The following is a 27,896-nucleotide window of genomic DNA, read 5'->3' as shown; positions in this document are numbered from 1 at the left end:
TGAGTCAACTGTTCTGTTCGAATCTGTGATGACGTTAGCCTGTGTTTTCTCCCGTTAATGGTGATAAGCGGTATTCCACTAAGCGGGCGCCTCTCGCGGGGCTAGTGCGGTAAACGCCCTAGGAGATGTCAGAGAAGGGTGTTATTTTTTCACGTCTCTAGAAGATTCTATTTATAATAGATAGCCGCAATAGCTCAGCTATAACTGAGTCTGCTTGTGCCCGACAGCCATTTGGAGTCATATGACCCGCCGCTCATACCTAAGGTATCTCCAGTGACAATCCAAACTCCGCTGCCGCTTGGAGCGTCCTACCAGGACACGCATTCCCCTCGCGCAGCACCGCGCCGAACTCGTTCGGAGGATGTACAACGCTGCGAAGTGTCTGCAAGAAGACCTTGGATTTTAACTTAAAAAAAACAAACCGCACAGACCGTGACTGAAGCGACAGCTGAAAATTGACACACCGGAATTACTCATTAAAAAACCGCGATGCCAGAGGAAAAAGGTAATGCGGGCATGACAGCTGATTTGGCGATGATACAGTTTGGTATAGTATGAAACAAGCTTCTTGCTAATGAAACAGTTAGGCTGTTACCTAGGTCATCGAAGCCTGCAAATCGCTACATTTAGACTACAGTTTAGAAGACATAATCCGATGTATTTTGTGAAAATTCCACAGAGAACAGCTGAATACATTTCGGAAGGTATATCAGGAAATGTTACCTGTATTTGCAAGTGCACCTGCTATTGCTGGTCGTAATGACATGCTGTATAAAACGCTTAAATCCAAAAGAAAATGCACTATGCCTACTGCAAATACACAATTCTTCACAAACTGTTAATAGAGCGTGTTTATTACTTCCCTTAATAATATAATGGATTTTATTACCAAAATAAATCACACAATTACAATCTGCTGGAGCACCAACTCATGCTACTCCTCAGTGTGTTGTTTATTATGAACGGTTTTATTGTGATTAATGGTATTGCCTTTTCCCTTAGCTTCCTTTTAACCGACACAACAACAAACATCGCCAACAAAACATCCTGTGGAACATTAGCTGAATATTGCAATAAACAAGATATGTGCTTTTGGCCGTTTCTGTGTTGGACAAATGCTGTGTTTGGGCCCCAAACGATATGAAATGCATGCTAATAATTAGCATTAATAAACAACGCGCCTGTTCCTTGGCGCGTTGCCAATGGATACCTGCTGGAACAGACTGCAAAAATCCACCCGTCTTGAAATCTCAGCATGTCTGGCGATAACGTGCGGTGTCAGATGGAGGCACAGTGCCCCTCTGCAGACGGCACTCGCAAAGGACACGGTGTGAGCTCAGGGCGGGTTCAGCTTGTTATTGGTGTGATGTTGTTGAACCGTGTTCCAGAAGGGGTTTTTGCCAGCTGAGCTAGTATACTGGGACGGGGGGGGGGAAGGGAAACCGCTATAAATATCTGTGTTTGGTACCCTTAAGTCTGGCATGGCTGCCAGAATCCTCGTTTGTCTGGGAGGTATGGACAATGGGATTATAGTGTGAGAATCCTGGGCAGGGTGGCTGTTTTGGGACACATGACACACAGAGGCCCTGGCGGAACCCCCCCCCCACGCCCCAGACAAACACACACACACACACACAGGCGCAAGGGCACTGTACCCTCAAAGTGATGCAACGGTCAGCGGAGAGCGCAGGCCAGCCAGAGCGACAGCGCTCACCCCCGTGGCCGCGGTAAACCAGCCGAGGAGGATGTGTTTTACACGTGACCGCGCTCGCTCCTGAATAATGCAGCTCGGGCCTTATCTCTCCAGCCCTCTGTCTAATGCACCTCGGGGATCCTGCAGGGCTCCACTTCCCCTGCTCTAATGCCCCTTTCCCTGCCCTGCGTGGAGGTTTACTTTTGGCGTTTTTATCTCAGGGCTGCTGGTGCTGAGAGGGCGGGGGGGGGCGGAGGGGGGGGCCACTGAAGTGCAGGCTGCTGGTGGCTCCTACGTGAGGTGGCCACATTTTTTTGTAGTGTTACCCGTGGATACGGGAGGAACGGGGCGTGGTTCAGGAGACGGGTAGCGCTCCTGAACGAGGGTTTGAGACACTGTGCGTGAGATGCACCTGGAAGAGGGCAGTCTGTGGTGCATGTGAGGACGTTACCTGGAAGAGGGCAGACTGTGGCGGTGTTACCTGGAAGAGGGCAGTCTGTGATGACGTTACCTGGAAGAGGACAGTCTGTGATGATGTTACCTGGAAGAGGGCAGTCTGTGGTGGTGTTACCTGGAAGAGGGCAGTTTGTGATGACGTTACCTGGAAGAGGGCAGTCTGTGGCGGTGTTACCTGGAAGAGGGCAGTCTCTGATGACGTTACCTGGAAGAGGGCAGTCTGTGACTATGTTACCTGGAAGAGGGCAGTCTGGCGGTGTTACCTGGAAGAGGACAGTCTATGATGACGTTACCTGGAAGAGGGCAGTCTGTGGCGGTGTTACCTGGAAGAGGACAGTCTCTGATGACGTTACCTGGAAGAGGGCAGTCTGTGACTATGTTACCTGGAAGAGGGCAGTCTGGCAGTGTTACCTGGAAGAGGACAGTCTCTGATGACGTTACCTGGAAGAGGGCAGTCTGTGACTATGTTACCTGGAAGAGGGCAGTCTGTGACACACGTGAGACGTTACCTGGAAGAGGGCAGTCTGTGGCGGTGTTACCTGGAAGAGGGCAGTCTGTGGCGGTGTTACCTGGAAGAGGGCAGTCTGTGATGACGTTACCTGGAAGAGGGCAGTCTGTGGCGGTGTTACCTGGAAGAGGGCAGTCTGTGATGACGTTACCTGGAAGAGGGCAGTCTGTGGCGGTGTTACCTGGAAGAGGGCAGTCTGTGATGACGTTACCTGGAAGAGGGCAGTCTGTGACACACGTGAGACGTTACCTGGAAGGGGGCAGTCTGTGGAGCACATGACACCGTTACCTGCCGTTTCCTCTCAGACGGCGACCTTGTGATTAGCCTCGTGTAATTACTGCTCTTGAGGTGAGGGGGCGGAGTCACCGTCCTGCCATCTGTGTACAGTTTGGCTGAGAAGGGGAGGTGGGGAGGCGGGGAGGGGGGGGAAGGAGGGTAATTACTGCAATTTCCACATTCCATCTGTGGCAAAGGCTTTCATTCAGCGCATTACACAGGCACACTTGTGGTTCAGGTTCAATGCGTTTCCTGCACTGGACTAAATCGTGATGCCAACGTGCATTTCCCTCTCATAGTTTGGGACTGGAACTCAGTATACGGACAACGTTGCTTTATAGCAGAATATCTATGGGTCAGGGCCCAAGAGCATATGAGCTGGGTCCCAGAATGAGTCTGTATGCCACTAGGCTATGCTAGTATGTGTGTTGGATGGGCTGTGACAGATACTCTGCTCCACACTAGGAGGTGTGCTTCAGACTCACAGTGTTATTGACGATATTTGGCTAAAGACTAAAACAGGAATAGCAAATATAAGCGCAAAAAGCATCAGTAATAAATGAAAACAGAGTTGGGGACGGAGAGAGAGAGGTTGAAAGATTAATTAATTGAAACGGACACATGCGGCTCGCTGTTGATTTGATTCCGCAGACCAGGGCCTTTGTCCGAGTCCACGGCCTCGTTCCGAAAATGCTGAACCACATTCTTTTTTACTGCTTCCTATTATGAGGGAATCAGTATTCATTACCCAGCATTCCTGCTTCTGGCCCACGGGGAGCAGCAACCAACAAAAGGAAATTAATCTGGGAGCCGTGTTGGGGGGAAAAAATCGTATCATTTCTTTGTAGTTTAACAACAGTTTATACGGAGGAAAAACAGCTGACACATATTTGACAGGCCGCAGAGGGCTGCCTGGCTCCAGCATCCCCTCACAGTCCTGAGTGTCCGTCCTTAGGTTACTAGGTTACCATATTTATCCTGAGCCAGTGACCAACATGGTTTCCCTTATTTTCTGTGATTGAAAATGATACAGGTTCTCAGGCACGTGTACTAACTACACGTGCCCAGTACACACGCTCACAAACACAATTATGGACTGTGTGCATACACTCCAATCTAGTCTGAACACATGTTCTGACAAATATAGTGCATGGTGTCTACCTCTTAACACTTGTGTTTGCATTGTCCAATAGGGCGCACTGGATAAGAGCAGAATACCATAGAATTGTTGACACACACACACACACACACACACACACCTTTTCTGCTGTGTCATTATCTCTTTGAAAACAGGTGGCTAGGAGGCTAAATCTCCGTTGCTCTTGTTCAGCACAGGCTAAAGTGATATATTAGTACTGAATGCTGAAATACGAAGCTCTCTGTGACCCAGAGCCTACCTTTCATATTTGCTGTGCTTTTGTGGGCTGTTTCTCTCTCTGAACCGTTCATTTGCAAACTCAAACCATTGTGCTGCTCTCGTGCATGACAGTGTAGCAGTGTGCTATCTGTGTTGTTCCGAGTCTGGGCCTTTCACGAGCTCAGCCCATTATTAAGCTGATTTTATTACCCTGGTTTCAAAGCTAATGATTTTGTTATGTTTCCTAAGGCAAATTGAGCACATGCATAAAAGTGTGATTTCATATTGTGAAAACAACTATGAAATGTTGGCTGGGTCCTGAGGCTGGGGGGACAGCGGGTGTGGCGGCTGGATTGAGTATGCTCTCATGCGACGCATCGTTCAGTTGCGAAACGAGATTTTGTTTGATGGGAAAATGGGGGCTTTCATGCTTTTGTAAATACATCCTTCGAGCTGTGTGTGCTTTCGTGCTCTGGCACCGCGGCCACAGTGGAGTGCAGTGTGTCCCTGTCTCTCTGGATGAGGGTCATGAGACGCAGGGCGGGGACGCACTGTGCGGTTACGCAACAATCCTGAGCACAAGACAGCGGATGCCAGACACTCTCACTCTTTCTCCCGCTGTCTCTCTTTGACGTAGTCTGCCTGCCACTTAGTGAGCCTCTCTCAATCTCCATACCCCCCCCTCTCTCTCTCTCTCTCTCTCTCACTCTCTCTCTCTCTCGCTGTCTCTCTCTCTCCATCTCCCTCTCTCTCTCCCTCTCTTTCTCTCTCTCCCTCTCTCTCTCCATCTCCTTCTTTCTCTCTTTCTCTCTCCCTCTCTCTCCATCTCCCTCTTTCTCTCTTTCTCTCTCTCACTCCCTCTCTCTCTCTCACCCTCTCTCACCCTCTCTCTCCCTCTCTCTCACTCTCACTCTCACTCTCTCTCTCTCTCTCCAGCTGTTCATGAATCACCGCGTTTGTTCTTTTTAAAGACCGACCCACCCCGACTCTTATGTCACGCCGCGCATGGCTGCAGTGAGCCGAGGGATGAGGTGGGATCGGTTGGTAAGGAAGAGCCCTGCTGCTTGACCTGAAGGTCGTGCCTCTGATTCTGGGTGGCCCTCTGCAGCTGCAGCTAAGAGCAGGGCTTAAACTGAACCCCTTCTGCAAAAATCCTGAGCGTGCGGTTCATGTGCCGCAGACATACCAACTAGGTGATGAGTGCAGCCGGGTAGGTTAGTCTAGCGAGCGTGCGCATTATTGGAATGATTGGGTACAAAAGCACATAGTGATTCTATCCATGCTGTCTTTGAGGACTTGCATTGCAGACATTGGTGGTGCTGATAGCATTAGCTGACTGGTCTCTGTGTGTGTGCTGTTTGGTACGGGTGGTTTTTTTTTTTTACTGTTTATCTGCTGACTCCAGGGATCCTCGGAAAGGATGTAAATTTGACTAAAGGTAGAAATGATCTGCAGGACAAGTTTAACAGTGTTCACAGCCTTCCATAGCTACTGTTGAACTCTGCTCGGTCGACGGATTTGGCTTCATAGCAGGTTGTTACACAGAACCGTAATGAAGCAAGGACCGGAAGGGTCAAAAGCATTGGCATCAGGTGTAAATGTGTGTAAACCCCCACAAATCACAGAGTTTCATTTTTAGTGTCACTCAAGATCACAACTGAGGTCAGGTCCCTCTTGAAAAAGACATTTTAATATAAGTGGGACTCACCTGGTTAATACAGAGATACTTTTATTAGACATGGCAGTATGTCAACAGGAGAAGGCACAGCATAGCGAATGATGGTGCAACACCGCTCGGTAGCGCTAGCGTGGCACTTTACGACACTTCTTGAGCTTTTTACGACTCAGGTCCTAACTCCATAAAACGAGATGCAGTATGTTTTTGTCATCTGTCGTGAAATGTTTCAGCATGACATCATGTCAAAATCACTTTTTTAGATGGATAAATTCTAGTTGCCAGGCCTCTTTAATCATCACATTGAGGCAGACAAGTCTTTTCCCCTTGTAAAAAGGATTTATAATCTTTGTCAAGGTTCCATTCATTTTCTTTAGCCAGTAACGGGCTGAGCACTCTCTTATGAAAATTACCGATTATCCTTAGCGCTGCTATTCACAATTAATGGAACACTAACTGGCATTTTATTGGTACCAGAGTTCCAATAAAATGTTCCAATAAAAAAACGTTTGTCTTAAGTCCTAGACATAGGCCAAACCTTAGGCTTACCGAAATCCAACTGTTTTGAACATCATTAAGAAGAAAGAGATCCCTGGTGAGCTCAAAGGGCCTGGTAGGTCAAGGAAGTCCTCTGCTGTTGATGACTGAAGAATTCTCACTGTGATGAAGAAAAACCCCCAAACACATGTCCAACAGATCAGAAACACTCTTCAGGAGGCAGGTGTGTGTCAGTGGCTACTGTCTACAGAAGACTTCATGAACAGAGCCACAGAGTATACAGTCAAAGATGCAAACCACTGCAAAAACAGGATGGCTATGTTACATTTTGCTAAGAAGTGTGTACCTAAAAGAGCATGTGTGTCTGCCGAAGGTACTGGCTCATTGTCTTCATCGATGATGTAACTGCTGATAGGAGCAACATAATTAGCTCTGAAGTGTACAGAAGCATCTTATCTGCTCAAGTGCAAGCAAATGCTTCCAAACTGATTGGACGGCACTTCATTTTCATTCCGCAGCAAGATAAGGATCCCAGACATACAGCTAAAGCAACAGAGCACTTTCTCAAAGCCAAAAGCTGGAGTCATTCACCTGAACTGAATCCAATCGAACAGGCGGTTGAAATGTTGACGAGAACTTCCACCTACCCCCCAAAACAAGCAGGAGCTCAAGATGGCAGAGCATGACCAGAGAAGACACTGGTGATGTCAACGAGTCACAGACTTAACAGTAATTACATGCAAAGGATATGTGACTAAACACAACTAAAATGTTCATTTGTATACCATTAATATGTCCCAAAAGTTATAGTGTGTCGGGGGAGAGGGGTGGGGGTACAAAAAGTTCTGTCATTTCTACATGGTGTTTTTGTCTCAACCATTATGGAACTCACTGTATACAAAAATACATCTTAAATCTTTAAAGAGAAGTTAGAGGAGTGCGTGCAGTGTATGTTTTAGATTGGGTTTTTTATTTTCTGCTGTCTGTTTTGTATTTAATCAAAAGCAGGAGCACTTAGTTTGATTCTGACTGCATTGCACCACACTGTGATACGAGAAACAGCTCACAGTGGTTTATAACCGTTTAGTTTGAGGAGCCAAACCTGAGGCAGAACTGTCTGCCATTGCAATCTGTTGTGATGTCAGAGAACTCCATTGTAGTTAACCAAACCTCCTTACGAAGAGTCCTTCTATAAAATGGGTTACGTTTTTCATTCACTGCTGCAAATGTAGGGGTGCACACAGAAATGAGAAAGAAACAGCACTGCTAAGGTCACAAATAGGAAAGGGCATTTGATAAAAGTTTTTCCAATTCAGAAACATAATTACTCATGGCTCCACCGGTGGGCCCTGGCAACTAGTTTCATGTAACTAGGAGGCTTTGCTTATCTTCCAGTGAGCGATCTGTTGAACGATATATCAGAGCCAATCCTTCTGTACAGTCAGGCCTGGTACATATGTACAGACAGGAAGTGACATGTTCAGGCTCAGTTGCTTATGTAGAGACGGGAAATCAGAAAGGCAGACATATCAAGGCAAAATCCATATGTACTTATGTACAGACATGTTCAGAGACATCAGGTCCAATTTGTATGTACAGACAGGAAGTGACACAGGCTCCCGATCAGGTGCACAACAGCGCTCTGCTGGCTGGTTCTGTTTAGGACTGAGCGCCTCACCCCTCTGGCTGACGACACAGAGTGCGCCTCTTTGGCAGACCTTCAGTCAACCACATGTTTCAAATAAAATGTACGCTTTTGATGTCCCCCCGATTCCTTTATGAGGATAATATTTTTCTCAAAAATTCTTGTCTTGATTGATAACATGCTCTGGCACCGAATACACGCAGATGTTATTAAAGTATTAGCTCCCAGCTGGAGCGTTGCCTCTGTTTGTCCTTCTCATTGCAGTCCTCTCACTGTTTTGATTGCATTTGTCCAACTCGTGCTTTCCTATGAAACAATTCCCAGAGTTCATTATGCCATAGATTGTAATCTACAAACTGGTCTAGAAACGACGGACGCGACTCCACCAGAAACATCATTTTCATAATCAGGTTTATGTTCTGCTACCCATTGCTGGTCGGTCGTCCAAAGTAAAGCAAAGCGCTGTTTTCTTTTGAGGAAATGCATGCGTCTCACGCCCCTCAAACCCTTATCTTTCAGGCCGAGTGCCCAGGGAAAGAGGGAAATTGGGAAAACGGGGATGTTGTCCTTGGATTGGGAAGCGTGTTGATTTTGTTCAGGCCTGCTGGCATTTTTACCTTCAGGCAGGCTGCTCAGTCTCATAAAAGTGTCCCATTTTGTGGTGCAGAGAGGAATAAATTCTGTGAGCTCCAGTAATAACACTTGGTTCATGTTGCTTTCTGATTTTCTCTGTGCAGAATGGGTCAGTTGTGTGAGCATTTCAGTGATCGTTTCCAGTGCCAACTCAGCTATTTTCGCTCACTCTCATTTCAGGTTAAAACTAAGTCAAGGTAAAATGTGTCACTTTGTACAAAACCGAAAATGCAATTCTCTTTCAAAGCAATGTTTGTACTGATATTATATTTGTGTTATGAGATTCCTTACCCAGACCTCTTCACAGGGACTAGCCTGAAATGAGAGACGGTGAAGCACACTGGGCTCAGAGAAATACACTCTGTTTAATGTCTTAAATTATACTACGTTTAATGTCTTAAATTATACTCCATTTAATGTCTCTGTTTAAATTATATTTGTGTTTCTTGCTTGATGATAGATACACTTTAAACTGGATCATTGATCTTCCCAGGAGGCTTTGCTTCCCCTATTCTTTTTTTTATCCAAAGTGACTTACAGTTGGTTAGACTAAGCAGGGGACAATCCCCCCTGGAGCAATGTGGAGTTAAAGGCTCAAGGGCCCAACAGCTGTGTGGATCCCAGTCATGTACCTTAACCTCTACGCTACAGGCTGACCCGTAGTTTAGGTACAGTAGGCCGGTCATGTACCTTAACCTCTACACTACAGACTGACCCGTAGTTTAGGTACAGTAGGCCAGTCATGTACCTTAACCTCTACACTACAGCCTGACCCGTAGTTTAGGTACAGTAGGCCAGTCATGTACCTTAACCTCTACGCTACAGCCTGACCCGTAGTTTAGGTACAGTAGGCCGGTCATGTACCTTAACCTCTACACTACAGGCTGACCCGTAGTTTAGGTACAGTAGGCCAGTCATGTACCTTAACCTCTACACTACAGGCTGACCCGTAGTTTAGGTACAGTAGGCCAGTCATGTACCTTAACCTCTACACTACAGGCTGACCCGTAGTTTAGGTACAGTAGGCCAGTCATGTACCTTAGCCTCTACACTACAGCCTGACCCGTAGTTTAGGTACAGTAGGCCAGTCATGTACCTTAGCCTCTACACTACAGGCTGACCCGTAGTTTAGGTACAGTAGGCCAGTCATGTACCTTAACCTCTACACTACAGCCTGACCTGTAGTTTAGGTACAGTAGGCCGGTCATGTACCTTAACCTCTACACTACAGCCTGACCCGTAGTTTAGGTACAGTAGGCCGGTCATGTACCTTAATCTCTACACTACAGCCTGACCCGTAGTTTAGGTACAGTAGGCCGGTCATGTACCTTAACCTCTACACTACAGGCTGACCCGTAGTTTAGGTACAGTAGGCCGGTCATGTACCTTAACCTCTACACTACAGCCTGACCCGTAGTTTAGGTACAGTAGGCCGGTCATGTACCTTAATCTCTACACTACAGCCTGACCCGTAGTTTAGGTACAGTAGGCCGGTCATGTACCTTAACCTCTACACTACAGGCTGACCCGTAGTTTAGGTACAGTAGGCCGGTCATGTACCTTAACCTCTACACTACAGGCTGACCCGTAGTTTAGGTACAGTAGGCCGGTCATGTACCTTAACCTCTACACTACAGCCTGACCCGTCATGGCCGTGTCCTGTCAGAAGGGTGAGAGCAGATGATTGGGGCTGGGTGATTACGAGCTCATGGCCAATCAAGTGAAGCATCTGCAGTTAGATGATACCGTGTTTTTACTGTGAACTATATAAAGACATACCGTGCGTGAGTGTATGGAGTGTATGGACAGTAAACAGCCAAGTCTCATGAATGGCCACAAAGTCGTTCCCAGGTCTGCATCTGTACAGGATGGGGCTTTCTGCTGGTTTTATTTTTTATTTTTTTGGCGAAGGGAGTCACTAAATCACAGGCCAGGGTGTTGTAGTGATTAATCTGTATTTGTGATGTAGTCGCTCCCAAGACTCAACAAAAACTGTATTTATATCCGATAATAAAAGGCCACAGAGGCCTCAGAGTTGTATTCTGAGTGGTCGTCCTGGCCTGAACTCTGGCTGTGTTTGCAGTGATTGCCTTCAGAAACAAGACTGAAAGTACAGATAATACTGTAAATGTTCAGAGAATTACAGTAAGTCAATGCATACTTCCAGTCATTTATGAAAACGGATACAATGACGCCTTTGTGTTGAAGATGGCTGGTGTTGTTCATCCTCGATTTGGTTACATCTGCATATCACGATTTTACAGATTTGCATATTTGTTTGTGTTAGCATGCAAACCACTCGCAAACAGTTGTGTGTGTGTGTGTGTACCTGCGTGTGTGTGCGTGTGTGTTTCTGCTAGCATGTGAGTGTGTATCTGCTTGCCTGTGTTTGTATGTGCATATGTGTGTATGAGTACAGCTGGTTTACTCTCTCTCTCCCTCTTTCTCTATCACGCTCTCTCTCCCTCCCTCTCTCTTCCTCTCTCTCTCTCTCTCTCTCTCTCTGTTTTTCTGCAGTCTTCCACCAGCAGGCTGTCCACAGCCCATTGGATCAGAAGCAGGCCAGCTCCATCCCGTGCCAGAACTGTGGAAAGGCCTGCAAGGGGGAGGTTCTGCGCGTGCAGAACAAACACTTCCACATCAAGTGCTTCGTCTGCAAAGGTAGGGCCCCGCCTCTCCACTCTCAGGGCCACGCTTAAAGGCCAAAGCCTCGCCTTACCGCCCCCCGGGGTCGTAGATCAAAGGCCAAAGCCTCGCCCTACTGCCCTCAGGACCGTGGATAAAAGGCGAAATCCCCCCCTCTCTCATACCGATAGGTAAAGGCAAATGTCAGAGTGTCTGCGCTGGGCGTGGCCTTCGGTGCTATGCGAGGCCCAGCTGGTGGCAGATATCAGCGAGGACAGCGCGAGCTTAGCATGCTACGAAGAGCTCGCAGGCCGCCGCAATCATGGGGGGCTTAAGAAGATCGAATGCGCGTCTTCCACGTACAGAAATGCAAACATTTTTTCCCCTCGCGGTACACATGCATGAAGTGAACAGGTGCTCCACACTGGCGGCTCCCCTGCTTTCAAACACAGGCTACAGAGCGGTCAACGTTATGGCATATTGTGGAGAAAACAACCGAAAGAAAAGAAAGTCGAAACGAGTCTTTTGAGCACCTGAATCATAATTTCCTGCCGTGCGTCTTGGATGGGTGTGGTCCCCCTTTGTCCCGTGCGCGGGGGCCACTTCCCCCAGCTGGGGTTGTGTTATTGCAGCGTTGTTTTGTACACACGTGCTGTTGCTAAGAGACCAGGGGTCATTTGACAGCCGGTGCTTCCTGGAGGTCAGCGCGCGTACAGTACGGGAGGACAGGGAACACGTAAAGACACCCGCACGCATTCCGAACGCTTCAGTCACAGAGCGAGGTGCCCCTGCTTATCGCCTGCATAAATGGCCTTAATGTAATACCATGTCCCTTCAACTTGAGATGATGCCCAGATTGAAAGAGGATTGCGGTAATTTATCTGCTAAAGATAATCGAGATCTTAAGAGAGCAGTTGTTTTGCTAATATGTGGACTTTGGCTGGCAGCCTGTAGATTACCTTATGGGAAAACCACCACTGAAATAGCTAATTGCTATTTAGCCTACCTTCTGATCATCTAGTAATGAATCGCTTTCATTCCATTCCGCTTTCATTGCTGAGACAAAATATGGACCTTTTTCCATGTAGATTATTTCAGTGAATACTTATTCATAATAAATGTGTTAATTTCTTGCCTTGTCAGACAGCTGCTGTTCTGTAAATAGGTCAGTAATAACCTGGCTTCATAGATTAATCTCTATATTAGAAAATGGTAAGAAGATGCTAATTTGTATACCGGGAAACCAACAATGGTGATGCAGTTTAGCAGGGCTTTCCCGTTTCATTGTGAGCCCCTACAGTGTAATTCTGCCCTAAGAATGGGAAAGCAAACGAACTAAAATAAAAAAAAATGGGTAGTTGATGAAATGTTGAGAATTAATTCAGCGCACCCCGTGAAATGGATCTGAAGTCCTGGGTGAGTCTTGACACAGCCTGGTGGTATAAAATTAGAAGTTTTATCCAGCGGTTTATCACCAATTAGCACTAATGGCAGTGCTCATCAGCACAGCCTCTGTGTGACTCCATTGGGGTCCCACTAATAGCACAGTGTTTGTCATCATGAGCAGTGGATCATTGGTTTTTGCTCACTTTAACGCGTTTGCTTTCACTGCGATGACTGACTGGACTGCAGCGTGACCCAGGCCCAGCTCCAACCCTGGTGTTTTCATCATTAAAGAATTCTTACCTAATCTGTACACACGTAGCGGAGCCTCACGCCCCACTGCGATGTTATTTCCCTCCCGAAATGATAAAATCACTCCAGATGTCAATGTCATTAACAGACTTGAATCTGGCACTTTCCCAGAATTGTCGATAGCAGCCGAAGGCTAATAATTACATTACACTACATTATTGGCATTTGGCAGATGCTCTTATCCAGAGCGACGTACAGTTGATTAGACTAAGCAGGAGACAATCCTCCCCTGGAGCAGTGCAGGGTTAAGGGCCTTGCTCAAGGGCCCAACGGCTGTGCAGATATGATTGTGGCTACACTGGGATTAGAACCACCGACCTTGCGTGTTCCAGTCACGTACCTTAACCACTACACTACAGACCGCCCTATAGCGATATATATATCGATAGCAGCGGAAGGCTAATAACGCTCACACGGTGTCCGTATTTAATGAATGGCCCCAATGATGATCACACAGAGCCAGAATAACAAAAGACAGCTGCCCGGGAGAGTCTCCGCCCCGGATCTGGGCCGTGTGACCGCTGCTATCTCAGCCGGGGCTCTTTCCGTCACCCCGCGAAAGAGCGCCAGGGGAACGCTATGCGCCCCCGCCCTCTCCGCAGGCCAGAGAGGACACACGCGTCAGCCCGGGAGGTCGGCGTGCAGGGCTGTGAGGAGACCCCATTCTAACCTACAGGTGGGACCTCTGATGTTCCTCTACGCCCCCCTGCCTTCCAAAAACCACTCAGACAGACTCCTCTTGTAGGAATGGAAGGAGTATGCAAAGATGCCGGAGCTGTCATCATACAACAGCATTAATGAGAGGGTTTTTCAGAGATTTCAGCTTGAAATCTCTTCACTGCTCTCTCTCTCACTTTCTATCTTTCTCACACACACACACACACACACACACACAGACACGACACACACAAATGTCCCCACTTTGTTTCTATGTCACTTTGTGGATGTGTAATGACTCCATGGTCCCCTGTTAGATATGTAGACAAGTGCACACATGCACACGCACACACACACACACACACACACACACACACACACATAGACACATACACACACACACACACACACAGACACACACACACACACACACACGCACACACACACACACATAGACACACACACACGCACACGCACGCACGCACACACACACACACACACACACACACACACACACACAGACACACACACACACACACAGACACACACGCACGCACACACACACACACAGACACACACACACACACACACACACACACACACACACACACACACGCACACACACACACACACACACACACACACATTCACTCAGAGTCCAGGGTAAATGACCAATAAAGCTGTGATTCCATGTTGTCGTACCCTTGGGGAACCTGCTTAATTTGATTTTCTTTAATTAGGGATCGGCTGTATAAATATCTCCTATGCTAATTGTGAGATATTTAACTCAACCTGTATCAGGTTATCTGCTAAGCAAGTAAATTATGTCATAATTCCCAGAGCGTGGAGCAACTGCAGTCACGCGCGAACATTTGACAGATGGTAATTATTAATATAAATAGCACCGTTTCCTATACGGTGTGCAACTGTATGAGATAAGAGTATGAGGATGAAGGGTAGAGGCAGCCTCTCAGATCAATGACGCTTTGAGCTTCGCTTGTGTGTTACTTTCCTCTGGTATCAGCTTCAATCCAACCAATCACCAATCACCTTCAACCAAAGAGGAGGGAAGTAATTAGTCAAATGATTGCAGTGATTGGTTGGAATGAAATCCTCCAGGGCACACGATTGGGCACCACTGAAGCAAGCTAAGGAGTTGAAAACCGGCGTACATAACAGGAAATGGCCATGCTAGGAGAAGGTTATGTTGGGTAAAGGACAAGCAGGCAGCTCCTCTGGCTTGTCTGGCTGAGTGGTACTTTAGGTGCATTAGTGCCTTAGTACTGGGGATGTGGGCAGGAGAGTGAGAGTTCTATATGGAGAGAGCCACTTCATTGTGCAGTCCTGCTTTGACTTTAGGGCAATGAAGGCCGTGTCTGTTTCCGGTTTTCTGGCCTTAATTACTTAATTCACCCTAACATTTATGCTATTTTATCTCATACAACATTTTTGGTGTGTAGCGCATTAATCATAACAAAAAGTTATTGTGTCCAGGTATGAAGCATTTTGCCCTGATCTAATCTTCGAGTGAACCATTGACGGTCTGTACAGCCGGTTAGCGCTGTTAGCCAGGGTAATTGGTGGAAACAAAAACCCTCTAGGTCCGGAATGTCATACCTCCACTGAAACATGCTGGCTTACAGAGCAGCTATGATACGGCAGAAAAACACTCCCCATTCCATCCTGAACACTCAAAAGATGCTCAGCCAAAACTGCCCGCGGTATTTAGTGTTTCATTTCAGAAATAGACATTGTGGTTGAGAAAAGGCAGAGACCAGATGGGAGTACAATTATTTAACGAAATTACAATTACGACAAATAGATGATTGGCTTGGTGACTACTTTTGCATCTGTCTCAAATGCCTGTAGAAGCATGCAGTTAAATGCAAGCAGATGTGTTTTTTTTTATTATTCAGATTATTCGAGTATTCTGATTCTATTTTAGATTATTGTTATAGAATTTTCAGACTAAAGGCTAAATCTATCAGGCTGTCTATTGTGTCTGTAATGTTCTGGCTGTAGGTTTTCTTGCCGGCTGAAATTTTGGTTTCCACTTAATAACGCGAACAAGGCGCGTTTTGTTTTGGCACTTATCCGTGAGTGTCCGTGAAAGAAAACGGACATTAGAAGGTCACATTTCCGAGTATAATTCCTGTAGGATTTGGGCAAATTAGCATAAGAAAGCATCCAGAAAATCTGTGAACAAAGGTATTCCCGCGTATATCCTCTCATGCATAGATACCGAGAGAATACCGTTTGTGTAGCCCATACAGTGTGCAGTATAAAGGGCCAGGAACGGGGCTTTCTAACCGAAACGCTGTTATTCAAGAGACGGTTCTTTTATTTTGCCGTTCAAAGCCTTCGATTTCAGGCTGCGATCCATAATCATGTTCACTTAATTCAGGTGGCTGTGCCCTCTGGGTGCTGAAGGGATGAGCTTCGGTTTTTCATAGTGGTGAGGAGGACGTGCCGGATTGGTCAGATTTACAGGAACACGACTGATAAGAAACAGGACTGTAACTCAGAGCTCACTGGCGATTCCCAGGTGGCAGAATTAGAGGAACTGCCTTACCCTTGAGCAAGGTACCATACATAAATTGCTTTAGTACATATCCAGCAAATGCATTATATATGAAACATATAGCCGGGTATGTCCTCTCTGGAGGAATAAATGGCTGCAGAATGTTGATATATATTGTAACAGAACATGGCAGTCCCTCCATATACCCCAGAGATCTCGTACATAGACCGTTTTTTTCCATTAGAAGACTGTAGACAACTGTAATTGTATATAAGAGAACATATAACATATAAGAGAAACTAGTGGCACATACAAGCTAGCACATGCAGCATATAACCTCTGAAAGACAATATGTTGCTTTGGTGTGAGCTGTGTGTTTGAGTGTGCATGTTTGGCGCGCGCGCGCGTGTGTGTGTGTGTGTGTGTATGTATGTGTGTGCATGTGACAAATCTCTGATCACTTAAACAGTGCCAGTTTTAGCAATTCTTCTGTCATCATAAACTGGTTATAAGTTGGCCTGTAGCATAGTGGTTAAGGTGCATGACTGGGACCCGCAAGGTCGGTGGTTCGATTCCGACAATAAGATCCGCACAGCCGTTGGGCCCTTGAACAAAGCCCTTGACCCTGCATTACTCCAGAGGAGGATTGTCTCCTGCTTAGTCTAAAAAGCAACTGTAAGTCGCTTTGGATAAAAGCGTCAGCCAAATGACATGTAATGTAATAATGCAGTAATACGTACTGTACCTTTATTGTGAATACTTCAATTGATACACTTTTACTGGACCTTCCATGCCGCCTGGTATTGCTCAGGCCTGGACACTGAACACCCATGCCAGGGTGACGTAAGTCCCTCAATCTGGCTCGTAGTACTCCTCCTGGGTGCTACTGCTGGACCGGTGGTGTCAAATTCAGCGGTACGGAAAACGCAGTGAGGGCGTAGCGCTCAGCTCTTCCTGGGGAACAGACTGTGCCTGCTGTCAGTGAGAACAGGGCTACAGCGCAGCAAGGCCTCGTGCAAACAGCACAGCCATTTTGAAGGGCACAATCAAATTCGGTTGTATGAACTGCAGAGATGACAATCCTTCCTTTGTCCATTCCTTTGTAAAATCGTTGTCCTTCAGGTTAAACCATGGTCTCCCTCAATGTGCTCAATAGTGTGTGTCTGTGTCTGTGTGTGTGTGTGTGTGTGTGTGTGTGCCTGTGTGTGTGTGTGTGTGGAGGGAGGGGAGAGGGCGCAATGCCGTAGTTACACTTACCTGGCCTAAGATCACCATGAAATTAGCTCCGCTGTCTCCTTTTGTCACCGACATCAGCTACAGGAAGTGACATCGTCAGGCCCTGTGTGATCTCTCGGCCATCCTCACCCAGGGGCAGAGGAATTGGGGAGCTGATTGGCCGCTTTAACTACGGGAGGCTCCTATGAAGCGGTGGCACAATTGATCTAGACGTCAGGCCCACAGGTAGTCAGCGTGTAAAGGCGCCGCTGGGGTGTGTGTAAGGGGTCGTATTTCACGCCTGTCCGTGTCCTTCGGAGAGGAGCGGAGCTGCTGATCTCAGCAGGAGGTTGTGCGGTCGGTTGATAGGGATCGAAAATGGAATCATGACACACCCCACCTCTCCCCTCCCCTGTCCCACCCCCGCGTGGCTCACTATTGATACGGATGACGATATTGATAACTCAGGGCCGGTAAATTCACTCTGCGGTTTACAGCAACTCCGTGGTCCGGCTGGTTCCTGTCAATTTCATCAGCTCAAATAAGATCTTCTTTTTAATCGCGTAAGGCATTTTCCCCTGCATTATATAGCCACTATTTGCTGAATGATGAGCGTTTTAATTCCCTGGGGGCTGTATTCATTGCAGTGAGGTACTGTGCAGTTTATGAGCAAGTGAGTAAGCAGGCAGGGATTTAAATGAGTAGTATTTTTTAGGTTTTTCTGCTTGTTTCTCTCCCCAATATGGGATGCCCAATCACGCGCACTTCGTGATACACTTTTATGAGGTACACCTGTACACCAACTTGTTAATGCACATATTTAATCAACCAATCATGTGGCAGAAACTGAATTCATAAAAGCATACAGACGTGGTCGAGAGGTTCAGCTGTTGTCCAGACCAAATGTCAGAATGGGGAAGAAATGTGATTTAAGTGACTTTGACTGCAGAATGATTGTTGGTGCCAGACAGGGTGGTTTGAGTGTCTCAGATACTGCTGATCTCCTGTGATTTTCACACACAACAGTTTGCAAAAACCAAAAAACATCCAGTGAGCAGAAAAGTGTTGTTAAGGAGAGACGTCAGAGAAGAAGGGCCAGACTGGTCAAAGCTGACAGCAAGGTGACGCAAATAACCACACATTACAACAGTGTTATGCAGAAGACCATCAATGCGTCATGCCTCTAAGTGGATAGTGGGTACCTATAAGTAAAAAATAAAAATAAAAAAAGTCAAATTAATGCCTAATAAAGTGCTCGCAGAGTGTATATCAGTGCTGATTTCTGCAACCACTGCTATAAATTTGGTGAGTCAGCACACAAGCATGTGCTCTCCGATGCTCTCAGACTGCAGCTCGTGAGTCAGAAGAAGACACTTCATATGCCGTTTAGCAGACCGCCTCGACTAAAATCCCTCCATCCCTCAACGACATTACAGCCAATCACAGTATACATCACCCATGAGGAGCTACGGGCTGCATTCCGCACTGGCATGGTCCGAATTCTCACCCAGACAATGGAGCCTGTCCACAGATTATGAACCACCCAACAGCCCATTACCGTGTCTGGTGAGACAGAGGAAAGTGCACTTCTGCAGTAGGCAGTGTGGTCCTAGATCAGTCAACTGCTCTCAACTTTGTACTTAAAGCTCTGGTCTTGTGCAGTGTTCCCCTCTGGTCCTGGCAGTTAGATTTGAAATTCACATCACTATGACAGGAGACCTTGGTAATGTTGATGATGCTTGTGATGATGATGATGATGATTATAGCCTGCTTCCATTGACTTGAATGGAAATACTGAAATCTGGTCCTTCAAGCCGACATTACTGCTGTTTTGCATTTGTCCCCCTCTAATCAGGCGACCTCAGTGAGTGGAATCCGTGGGATTAATTAGTCAATTTGCTGATATCAGATTTAAGAGAATCCCAGCTGTGCTACTGACCTGGAGGCCCAGATTTGAGTATCTAGGGAATAGACTCTTCCCTCTCATGTCCCTACATCCGAGCCTACTTCAGTCCTATGCATAGTCTGAAGCATACCTTTTTTTGTGGGTTTTGAATACTTGGCCGACCGGCTTGTTGACCGGGGGATTAACGGCCGCTCCCGGTCCCTGCCCTTTGGAACCACCTGGTCCGGAGCCAGGTCTTGTGCGATTTCATGCGAGCCGCGACATTCCAGCCCCGGGATGGGCTTGGCCGCGGTCCGGCGGTCCAAACATGGAGCTGCGAGGATGGAATGGTGGAACTGGGACTTAGGGCCGTGCATGGAAATCTATACCGCCGTGTTTCCCTGTGCCAGGGTATGCGTGGTCCGGGACACCGTGCTAGGCTTTAGGATTACAAATCCGTCATTGTGTCCGCCCTGCCCTCTTAACTAGAAGATCAGTAAGGGCCTGCTGATGATGACGATGATTATGATGATGATGATGATGATGATGATGCTCATGTTGATTTCATTACTTCATCGTAGGTCATCATTCGCAGTAGCAACAAGGGCAGGCAATGTGCGTCAGGGAATCGTGGGATTCTGTGACCAGATGTTGGAAATTATTGTGTTAGGCCAAGTATACAGGCCAGAATTGTCCTGGTCGGTTTTCTGGAAATTAGACTAAAGCAAGATCAGCGCTGCTATTCTTTTCAAAGGTGCATTTCATGGTCACAGAGAGTAAAGAACTTTTCACCTTCTCTTTCGAAGGATGGCCAATAATGCATAAAAAGTGTATGTGTATACTTCAATACAGTAAAGTTTCTACAGTGCTCTATATCCTTGATACCGTCAATATAAATTTAGTTATGACACCCTGACGAGGTTTAAAATCCTCTCCATGATGGGGAATAGAATAGCTTATCTTAATTAGACATCCCATCCTCTTGGCATTCCCGACATGTTATGGACATACGTTTTAGCGGTGCTGTTCGTTCTTTAAATAACGCGCTTAAAGAGATATCACAAGGTGCTGAAAATCGGTATAAAATAACGACACACAAGAGTACCGTGTTACAGTGATCAAGAAACGTTACAGGAGCTCCAACCCTTCCTCAAGCGATAGCAAATTGTATAATGACTTTTAAAGGGGGCTTTGACGTTATAATGTGCATGAATGTACACGGACACGATTGTATATTCAGCTCGGTGTATCATCAATGCTAAAGCGCCGCGATTTGCACAGTCCTCTATCCTGGGATACAAATGGACGACCCTCCAGCGATGGTTAGCCGGGCCTGCCGGCCCACCCGCACGTACACACCTGCTGCCCGGACGCCCCTCCCCTTTCTGGGTGGGGAGTGATCACTGTGGCCATGGTAACAGCAGCACCAATGGTTACTCGCGCTCCAGACCCCGGGCCATCTGCCGCGGATATAAATAGCCGCGACCGAAAGTCAAGCCGCGAAACCCGAGGAAGCACCGCTCACTTATGGATACGCCGAAATCACCGAGCGTCGGGTTTCCGTCGCGGTCGAGAGAACACGGGCCGGCGCCCGGATTTTAACATTCTCATCGCCGCGCCGGGTCTTTTTGCATTCGCTTACCCCCCCCCCCCCGCCGTGCCCCGCGGGACGTGGGTGCTTTTATCGAAGGCCCGTTTCTAGGAATTCGTAATGAGACGAGTCTCTCCCTTCCTGGTTTATAAAAGGAAATGTAACTCAATGAGTCTTCTGTAGAATTAAAGTGTTCTTATTTCCTGTATTTTCTCTTTGATGAAAAAAAACAATAATATGCAAAACCATCACACCTAATCAGTCCGTCAGGTATCTTGTGGACCCAGAAGTGGCACTTGGCTAAGGGTATATTGACGCTTCACTTAACGGGTGCCCTCGTGGCCATACAATCAAATGGCGTTGTCCTTGTTCCGTGAACAATCGTATCTCCGAGGTTTTCTGGAAATTGGAGCAGGATTCTGACTGACAGGTGGAAACCAGCTCCCGCTTGTGATAGGAGACAGCCCAGTGTTGAGCCACTAAAACAGCACTGCAATGTGATAGCACGGAGCCCCGATAGCTCAAAGAGATTGGTCAAAGTGTGGTATAAACATCCCGCAAATGAACTTTCTCTCAGCCGCAGGTGCTGTTGTTTACTCTGTTTGGGGGTAGTTGTGTTCGACTTGGAGCGCATTCAATGCTTTGTTCTTTTCTGTGGCCCTGGAAGCTGGAGAGCTGGCGTATTGCATTGTGTACCTTAGCCAATTAGCGGGAAATCTGACCGAAACTTCCTCAGGAACATTCCTATGTTATTGTCCATCCCTTCATCCATTATCTTAACCCGCTTATCCTGAACAGGGTCGCAGGGGGGGCTGGAGCCTATCCCAGCATACATTGGGCGAAAGGCAGGAATACACCCTGGACAGGTCGCCTGTCCATCGCAGGGCACACACACCATTCACTCACACACTCATACCTACGGGCAATTTAGACTCTCCAATCGGCCTAACCTGCATGTCTTTGGACTGTGGGAGGAAACCGGAGTACCCGGGGAGAGCATGCAAACTCCGCACAGAGAGGCCCTGGCCGACGGGGATTCGAACCCAGGACCTCCTTGCTGTGAGGCGGCAGTGCTACCCACTGCACCATCCGTGCCGCCCCCTATGTTATTGTGTGTTCATTTATTTCTATGTTTATATTTTAAATAGAAGATAAAAGGATAGAATATATTTAAAATATAAACATACAGACACTGTTCTGGCTCCTGCGTACGTGAATGCACTTACACACTAGGGCCTTTAAAAGTCTGTGTGACTTACACCCACAGTGCTATTTGGGTGCGGTACATCCTGTTCTTCATCAGCACAGCAGAAGATTGCTGTGACGTTGGGAAAGCAGAAGAACGTTTTTCTGTGATTTCATCTTCCACCATTCGCTTGTTCTTGAGTATTGATTCTTTTTTTATTTTATTAAAAACAGATGAAAAGAGTGTAGCTTGTGGAGGAACAGGGCCAGGGAACGAATGAGGTAATGTAGTGATTTGTGTTGTTTTCTCGGGAAGACCGGTCTGTGTGTTTTTTTCTTGCCTCAGCATACCTGCTGGGCTCTTGCACTTGTGTGTCCGCAGTGAGAGTGATGTCACACTAGGAATGGGGTCAGAGGTCAGAAGTGGTGTTATTAACACCTCATTCCTTCAGCTATGTCTCCACAGCACCCCTGGGCGTAACGCTGTAAAAATTAAACGCACCCATGATGCCTGGCAGTTTTGAGCCAGTCAAAGGTTGCACTAGTGGCTGCTTTACCACATTGTGTCGACGGTCTAATTGACCAAGACAATTACGTAATTGCTTAATTTTAATTGCTTGAAAGGGTACGTAATGATAGAGTGAGAGACAGAATGAGAGAGGGAGAGAGAAAGAGAGATAGTGGGGAGAAGAGGAGAGGACACGTGTAGAAGACGGGTGTTCAGGAGGAGAAAGGAGGAGACTACTAAATTTGTGGGGGGCCTGTTCACTGTACAGCTGGAACAGTTCAAACTGCCATTCATTAGCAGTGATGTAAACATCTCCTCAGGTCAGGTGGGTGGGCACAAACACAGATACAGCCCAACACTCAGTTTATCATACCCTTTAATTCACTCGCAAGCTTTTTAAATGTATTATTATAAGACCCCAGTGGGCTTGTGGGTTTGAATATTTTATTCTGTACACCCTCTAATTGCTCTGGCTGAACTGTTAAGAGCCTCCGCACTGTGAACTGTCATGGAGTTCGTCTCTCAAAGTGATGATTATCTCGATAGCATGGAATTCATGATTTCAGTTTTTTGACAGTCAGATGGCTGTTATGTCGTTGTCTGGGCGCAGTTTGAAATGTTAACCTTAATTATATGAATATAAGTAAAGCAAAATGGAGACGTGGTATCTCAAGGGGCAGATCCTTCTAATAGATACATTTGAATCAAATTTCAATATTTATACTATATATTCAAATATATTCATTAAAAGAAGTAACAATATATTTTCATGGTTACTATCCTTTAATATGGCTGGCAGCATCTTCAGTAGGCTGGAGTAAATTAGGCTTCTTGGAGGCTCTTCAAACTGGACTCGTGCTGTTTGTGTTGGAGCGCTTGTCTGCAGTCCGGTTTATATAACACTTCTTCCGAGGCAGCCGTGACAGAGTCAGGAGTGGTGTTCGCGCTTCTCCTAAACGCAGAGATTTCGCTGAAAAATGGTGCTGAAAGCTGCCCCCCGGGGGGGGGGCGACCCACAACGAGTGGAACCGTCAACACCGCCTCCGAGGCAGAACGAGGGGAGACGGGACAGATCCGTTGTCATAACGGGGCCTGCCGAGCTGGCGGTGTGTTCCTGCGTTTCTCGCTGAGCGTCGGCGTTTCCCCCCCCCCCGCCGGGCGGTGGGTTTTCGCGCGTCTGTGTAAATTTGCTCTGAGGCCGATGGGATGTCGGGAAGCCCCAGCTGTGTACATGGACTCTAACTGGAGCAATTACCCTCGGCCAAGCTGGGGGCGCTCCGCTGACCTGCCCTCGGGGGTCTGACCCCGAATCAGAGCGACACCGTGTCTGTGGCTAGCCCTCTCCTCTCACCGCTCCCCGCTCTTTCTCTTTCTTCATTTCTTCATTCCCTCCCTTTTCTCCATGCTTTTTCTTTTTCTTATTATCTCACATCCTCCAGTGTCTTCTCCTTGCCTCTCTTTTCTTTTGTTTCAGATTTTTCCCCCTTTTTTCTCCCAGGTTGCTCGCCAATTGCACCATACCTATAATTGCACCATGTTATCTAGGATACCCTGCCTGCATATAGCCACGTCCCCCGGCGGCTCGAATGGATCTAACGATCCGGAGAGCGACGCGACACGTCTTCCCCGAGACCTGTCATCTCCAACCGCGACTGTGACTCTTTCCCTTTTCCTGCTGCACGCTCTCCCCCCCTCTCTGTCCCTCTCTTCTTCTCCTCTCATCTTCTCTCCGTTCATCTCTGTGTCTGCCCTCGTTATCTCTGCTGCTCTCCTGTCTCATCACTTCTGCCGTTTCTCTCTCTCTTTTTCTCTCTCTATCTTTCTCTCATCATGATCCCTGTCCTCTTCTGGCTGTTCATCTTTTCCATCTCCCCTCTTTCATATCCCTCTTATCGTCTCCAGAATATGCCCCGCCTCTCTCTCACACTCCCCCCCCCCTCCCTCTCTCTCTCTCTCCCTCAGTGTGCGGCTGTGACCTGGCCCAGGGGGGGTTCTTCGTGCGGCAGGGGGACTACATCTGCACCCTGGACTACCAGAAGCTGTACGGCACGCGCTGCTTCAGCTGCGACGAGTTCATCGAAGGCGAGGTGGTGTCGGCCCTGGGGAAGACCTACCACCCCCGCTGCTTCGTCTGCGCCGTCTGCAAGTAAGCACGCGGCCGCCCCTCCGCCCGCCCCGCCCCCTCCGCCCGCCCCGCTGCCCCCCCGCCCCGCCCCCGCCCCGCCCCCGCCCCGCCCCGCCCCGTGTCTGTACTGACACTGTAGAGGAATATGGACCAAGTCAATGGGAATGGTTGGCATTTATATAGCGCCTTTATCCAAAGCGCTGTACAATTGATGCTTCTCATTCACCCATTCATACACACACTCACACACACGACGGCGATTGGCTGCCATGCAAGGCGCCGACCAGCTCGTCAGGAGCAAATGGGGGTTAGGTGTCTTGCTCAGGGACACTTCGACACAGCCCGGGGGCGGGGGATCAAACCGGCAAACCCTCCAACTGCCAGACGACTGCTCTTACTGCCTGAGCCAATGAGACGACTGCTCTTACTGCCTGAGCCAATGAGACGACTGCTCTTACTGCCTGAGCCATGTCGCCCCACGTCGCCATGTCGCCCCAAGTGGCTGTTACGTCACCCACTGACTATCCATGGGCAGGTGAAAAGAGCTTTGAAGCCCTGGAAATCAAGTTTACTGGCACCGCCCTTGTTTGCCACATTTTGGAGCCAGAGACTGCAGAGTAGGGACGCCGATGCAGCTCCTCCACTGTGAGTGTAATCTATCCCTGAATCGTCTAAAAAGTAATGACACAGCTTAATAACTTAAAGAGAATCAGCACATGGGGAGGGAGCTTTGGGGAAGGATGGGGACGGGCTCATTAGATGAAGAAAAAACACAGACTTGTTTTTCACGACTATATTTTCTTGTGTCGCAATCTTATTTTCACCGCAGTTGTGCCATTGGCCTTACATTGATATGGGTCTGAATGATCTATACTGGAGCCGGCCACAGGGGCGCTAGTGAGCACCGTCTCTTCACGGTCTCTTAGCATGACCAGAAAATGGGCTTCAAAAGAGAAGCTTGGTTTTGGCCATTTGGTCTGTGCCCTGTCATTTAGGAAGGGTCTGCTTCACTTTGAGGCCGGTGTTGTTGGAAGTAGCAAACTGACCTGAGGGCCACTAGGTTCTGGTATGTTCCTCTAGGGAAATGAGAAATCATGAGATTGAGTGTGGTCCTGTTTTTCTTTTTTTTACACTGAAGAGCACTGGCATCCCATGGGTAAGAATGCAGTGATACCGTACCTATAACCTCATTACTGCCGTCTTGCCTTACACACGTTTATTAAATTACCGCGCGCATCGCAGCTGAACAATTAATCATCATTATGTCACATTACACTCTCAGTTGTAACCTTCATTCTATTAAAAGGGTGTATTTCACTAATTGCAGACATGATGTGCTGAGAGAAGTATGTAAAATCCCATTCGTCTCCGACATGGAAGGTCTGACATGTTTCACACTAGAGAGAGTCCGTTCGGTTCCCTCCAGATTCCACACTTTAGTGAGATGTGACGTGATTCTTCCTCTGGTGCTGTTATCACTGATCATATATACGACAAATCATCAGTTTTACCAGCGGTTACCATCCTGTTTTAAAAAACGGTTAACCGTGTATCTGATACTGCTTATGACTGGTAGGGGTCGTATGTTATTTATAAAAAAAAAAAACTAAAAAAAACTTTCAAAAAACTGGAGTAGCCTGCTGACAAAAATGTATTCGCATTTTCAAACTTTATTTTGGGCCATCTTAAAATAGTTTAATTTAAATGTCAACATGGCGTGGCAAGGAATAAACACGTCCTCCTTAAGGGACACCATAGGATACGCCAGGAGTGAACCAACAGCTAAATACACAGACATTCTTTGATAACTATAATACTGCAGCATTCAATGTCATGTGGGGTTTGCATTCTTAACCCCCCGAAATAGACTACTTGATAGGACTGAGATATTACGTAGCCAGAATCTTTCTTTCAATTGTTTGACCAAATTGTGCGTTTTGTCACTGGTGGTGAAAGCGCATTTATTGAATTAAACTGAGTTTACCATTTCAGCTTCAGAAAAAAAGAGTCGGTTTTCGGTTTGCAATTTTTGGTAAACATGTACAACTCACTTTCGTTTAACCATTTAGACGTTTATCCCTAGTTCTAACAGAAGGGGAATTTTGGGGTTTGTACAAAGTCTGTTAAATGGGGTCTCTGTGTTCATTCCTCCTTGTTCTTGAAAACAGGGAGTTTGGGGCCGGTAATGGAATTGAGGTTTTCTTTTGCTTTCACACTGCTGTGCACCGATGCACAAGCTGAGAATCTTTAGCAGGCTCTCTCTCTCTCGGGCACGGAGATTCGATATCGCTCCTCGGGATTTCGGGTGATTTATGAATCCAGGCCCTTTCATTGTTTCCCTCATTGTAAGTTGCTCTGGATAAGGACCAAATGCTGTTGAAAAAGATTATCATAAAATAATTTCACAGGAAGCACATTGTGGAAAGATGGAAGAGGAAGCCCGGCTCATTGATGGCGGCCATGTTGGTTACATCATTAGGGTTTTAGTGTTACGGCTCGGACGGGGTCGGAGTGAGAGGCAGGGGGGGGGGGCCTGTGGGAAAGTGGTGTTGTTTATCCGACCTGCGAAGGTAATGGAAGCCGAGCCCTTTGAGAGACAGGAATGTTAAGTGTGTGGTCAGGGTTACAGGGCACTTATTTCCAGCGTGGTGTTCCCTGTCCCGTTCTGAAGGGCGGGAGTGTAGTTCCCTGGCTGGAGTCCATTTTGTTTCAGGGCCGGCCCCCGCGTCTGCCTGTCTGTACGCAGGCTGTACCTGTGCAGGTTTCAGTGAGGCAACTCGATCACCACTTTCACACAAAGATATTCTTGTTCGCTGCGCTGGTGTTGTCTCTCTGCTTTCCTGTTTTTTTTCTCTCATTCTCTCTTTCTTTCTTTCTTGGTGTTGTCTCTCCGTTTCCCCGTTTTCTTTTTCTTTCTTTCATTCTTTATTTCTTTTCTCCTGTCTTTCTTGTTGTCTCAGCCCTACCTTTTTCCCAGTTTGTTTGCGTTTCTTCTTGCGTTTGCGTCACTGTGAACAGACAGTTGTAAATCCTGTTGCATTGCTGAAATTCTGTCTGCCCGCATTAGCAGACACCTGCGTAAATGTATGCAACATTTTGGGGTTATCAGTTTGTCTGTGTCTCCCGTCCTCTCTTCTGATGCAGTGGG

At 47.3% G+C, this 27,896-nt stretch overlaps 1 protein-coding gene across 1 annotated transcript in view; it reads left to right on the top strand.

Moving 5' to 3' along the window:
* The first annotated feature begins 219 nt into the window (after positions 1-219).
* The window catches only part of ablim2 (actin binding LIM protein family, member 2), an 83,641-nt gene continuing 55,964 nt past the window's right edge, over positions 220-27,896 (top strand). Inside the window, exons 1-3 of the mRNA XM_061252868.1 lie at positions 220-505; positions 11,259-11,402; positions 24,586-24,769. Of these exons, the coding sequence (XP_061108852.1) occupies positions 490-505; positions 11,259-11,402; positions 24,586-24,769 (344 nt within the window). The 5' untranslated portion in view covers positions 220-489. The remainder of the gene's footprint in view (positions 506-11,258; positions 11,403-24,585; positions 24,770-27,896) is intronic.

This window comes from Conger conger, chromosome 8 (genome assembly GCF_963514075.1).
Source record: "Conger conger chromosome 8, fConCon1.1, whole genome shotgun sequence".
In the NCBI taxonomy this organism is placed as follows: Eukaryota; Metazoa; Chordata; class Actinopteri; order Anguilliformes; family Congridae; genus Conger; species Conger conger.
The sequence above is the reverse complement of the archived record's forward strand: the minus strand, read 5'-3'. Positions and strand labels throughout refer to the sequence as shown.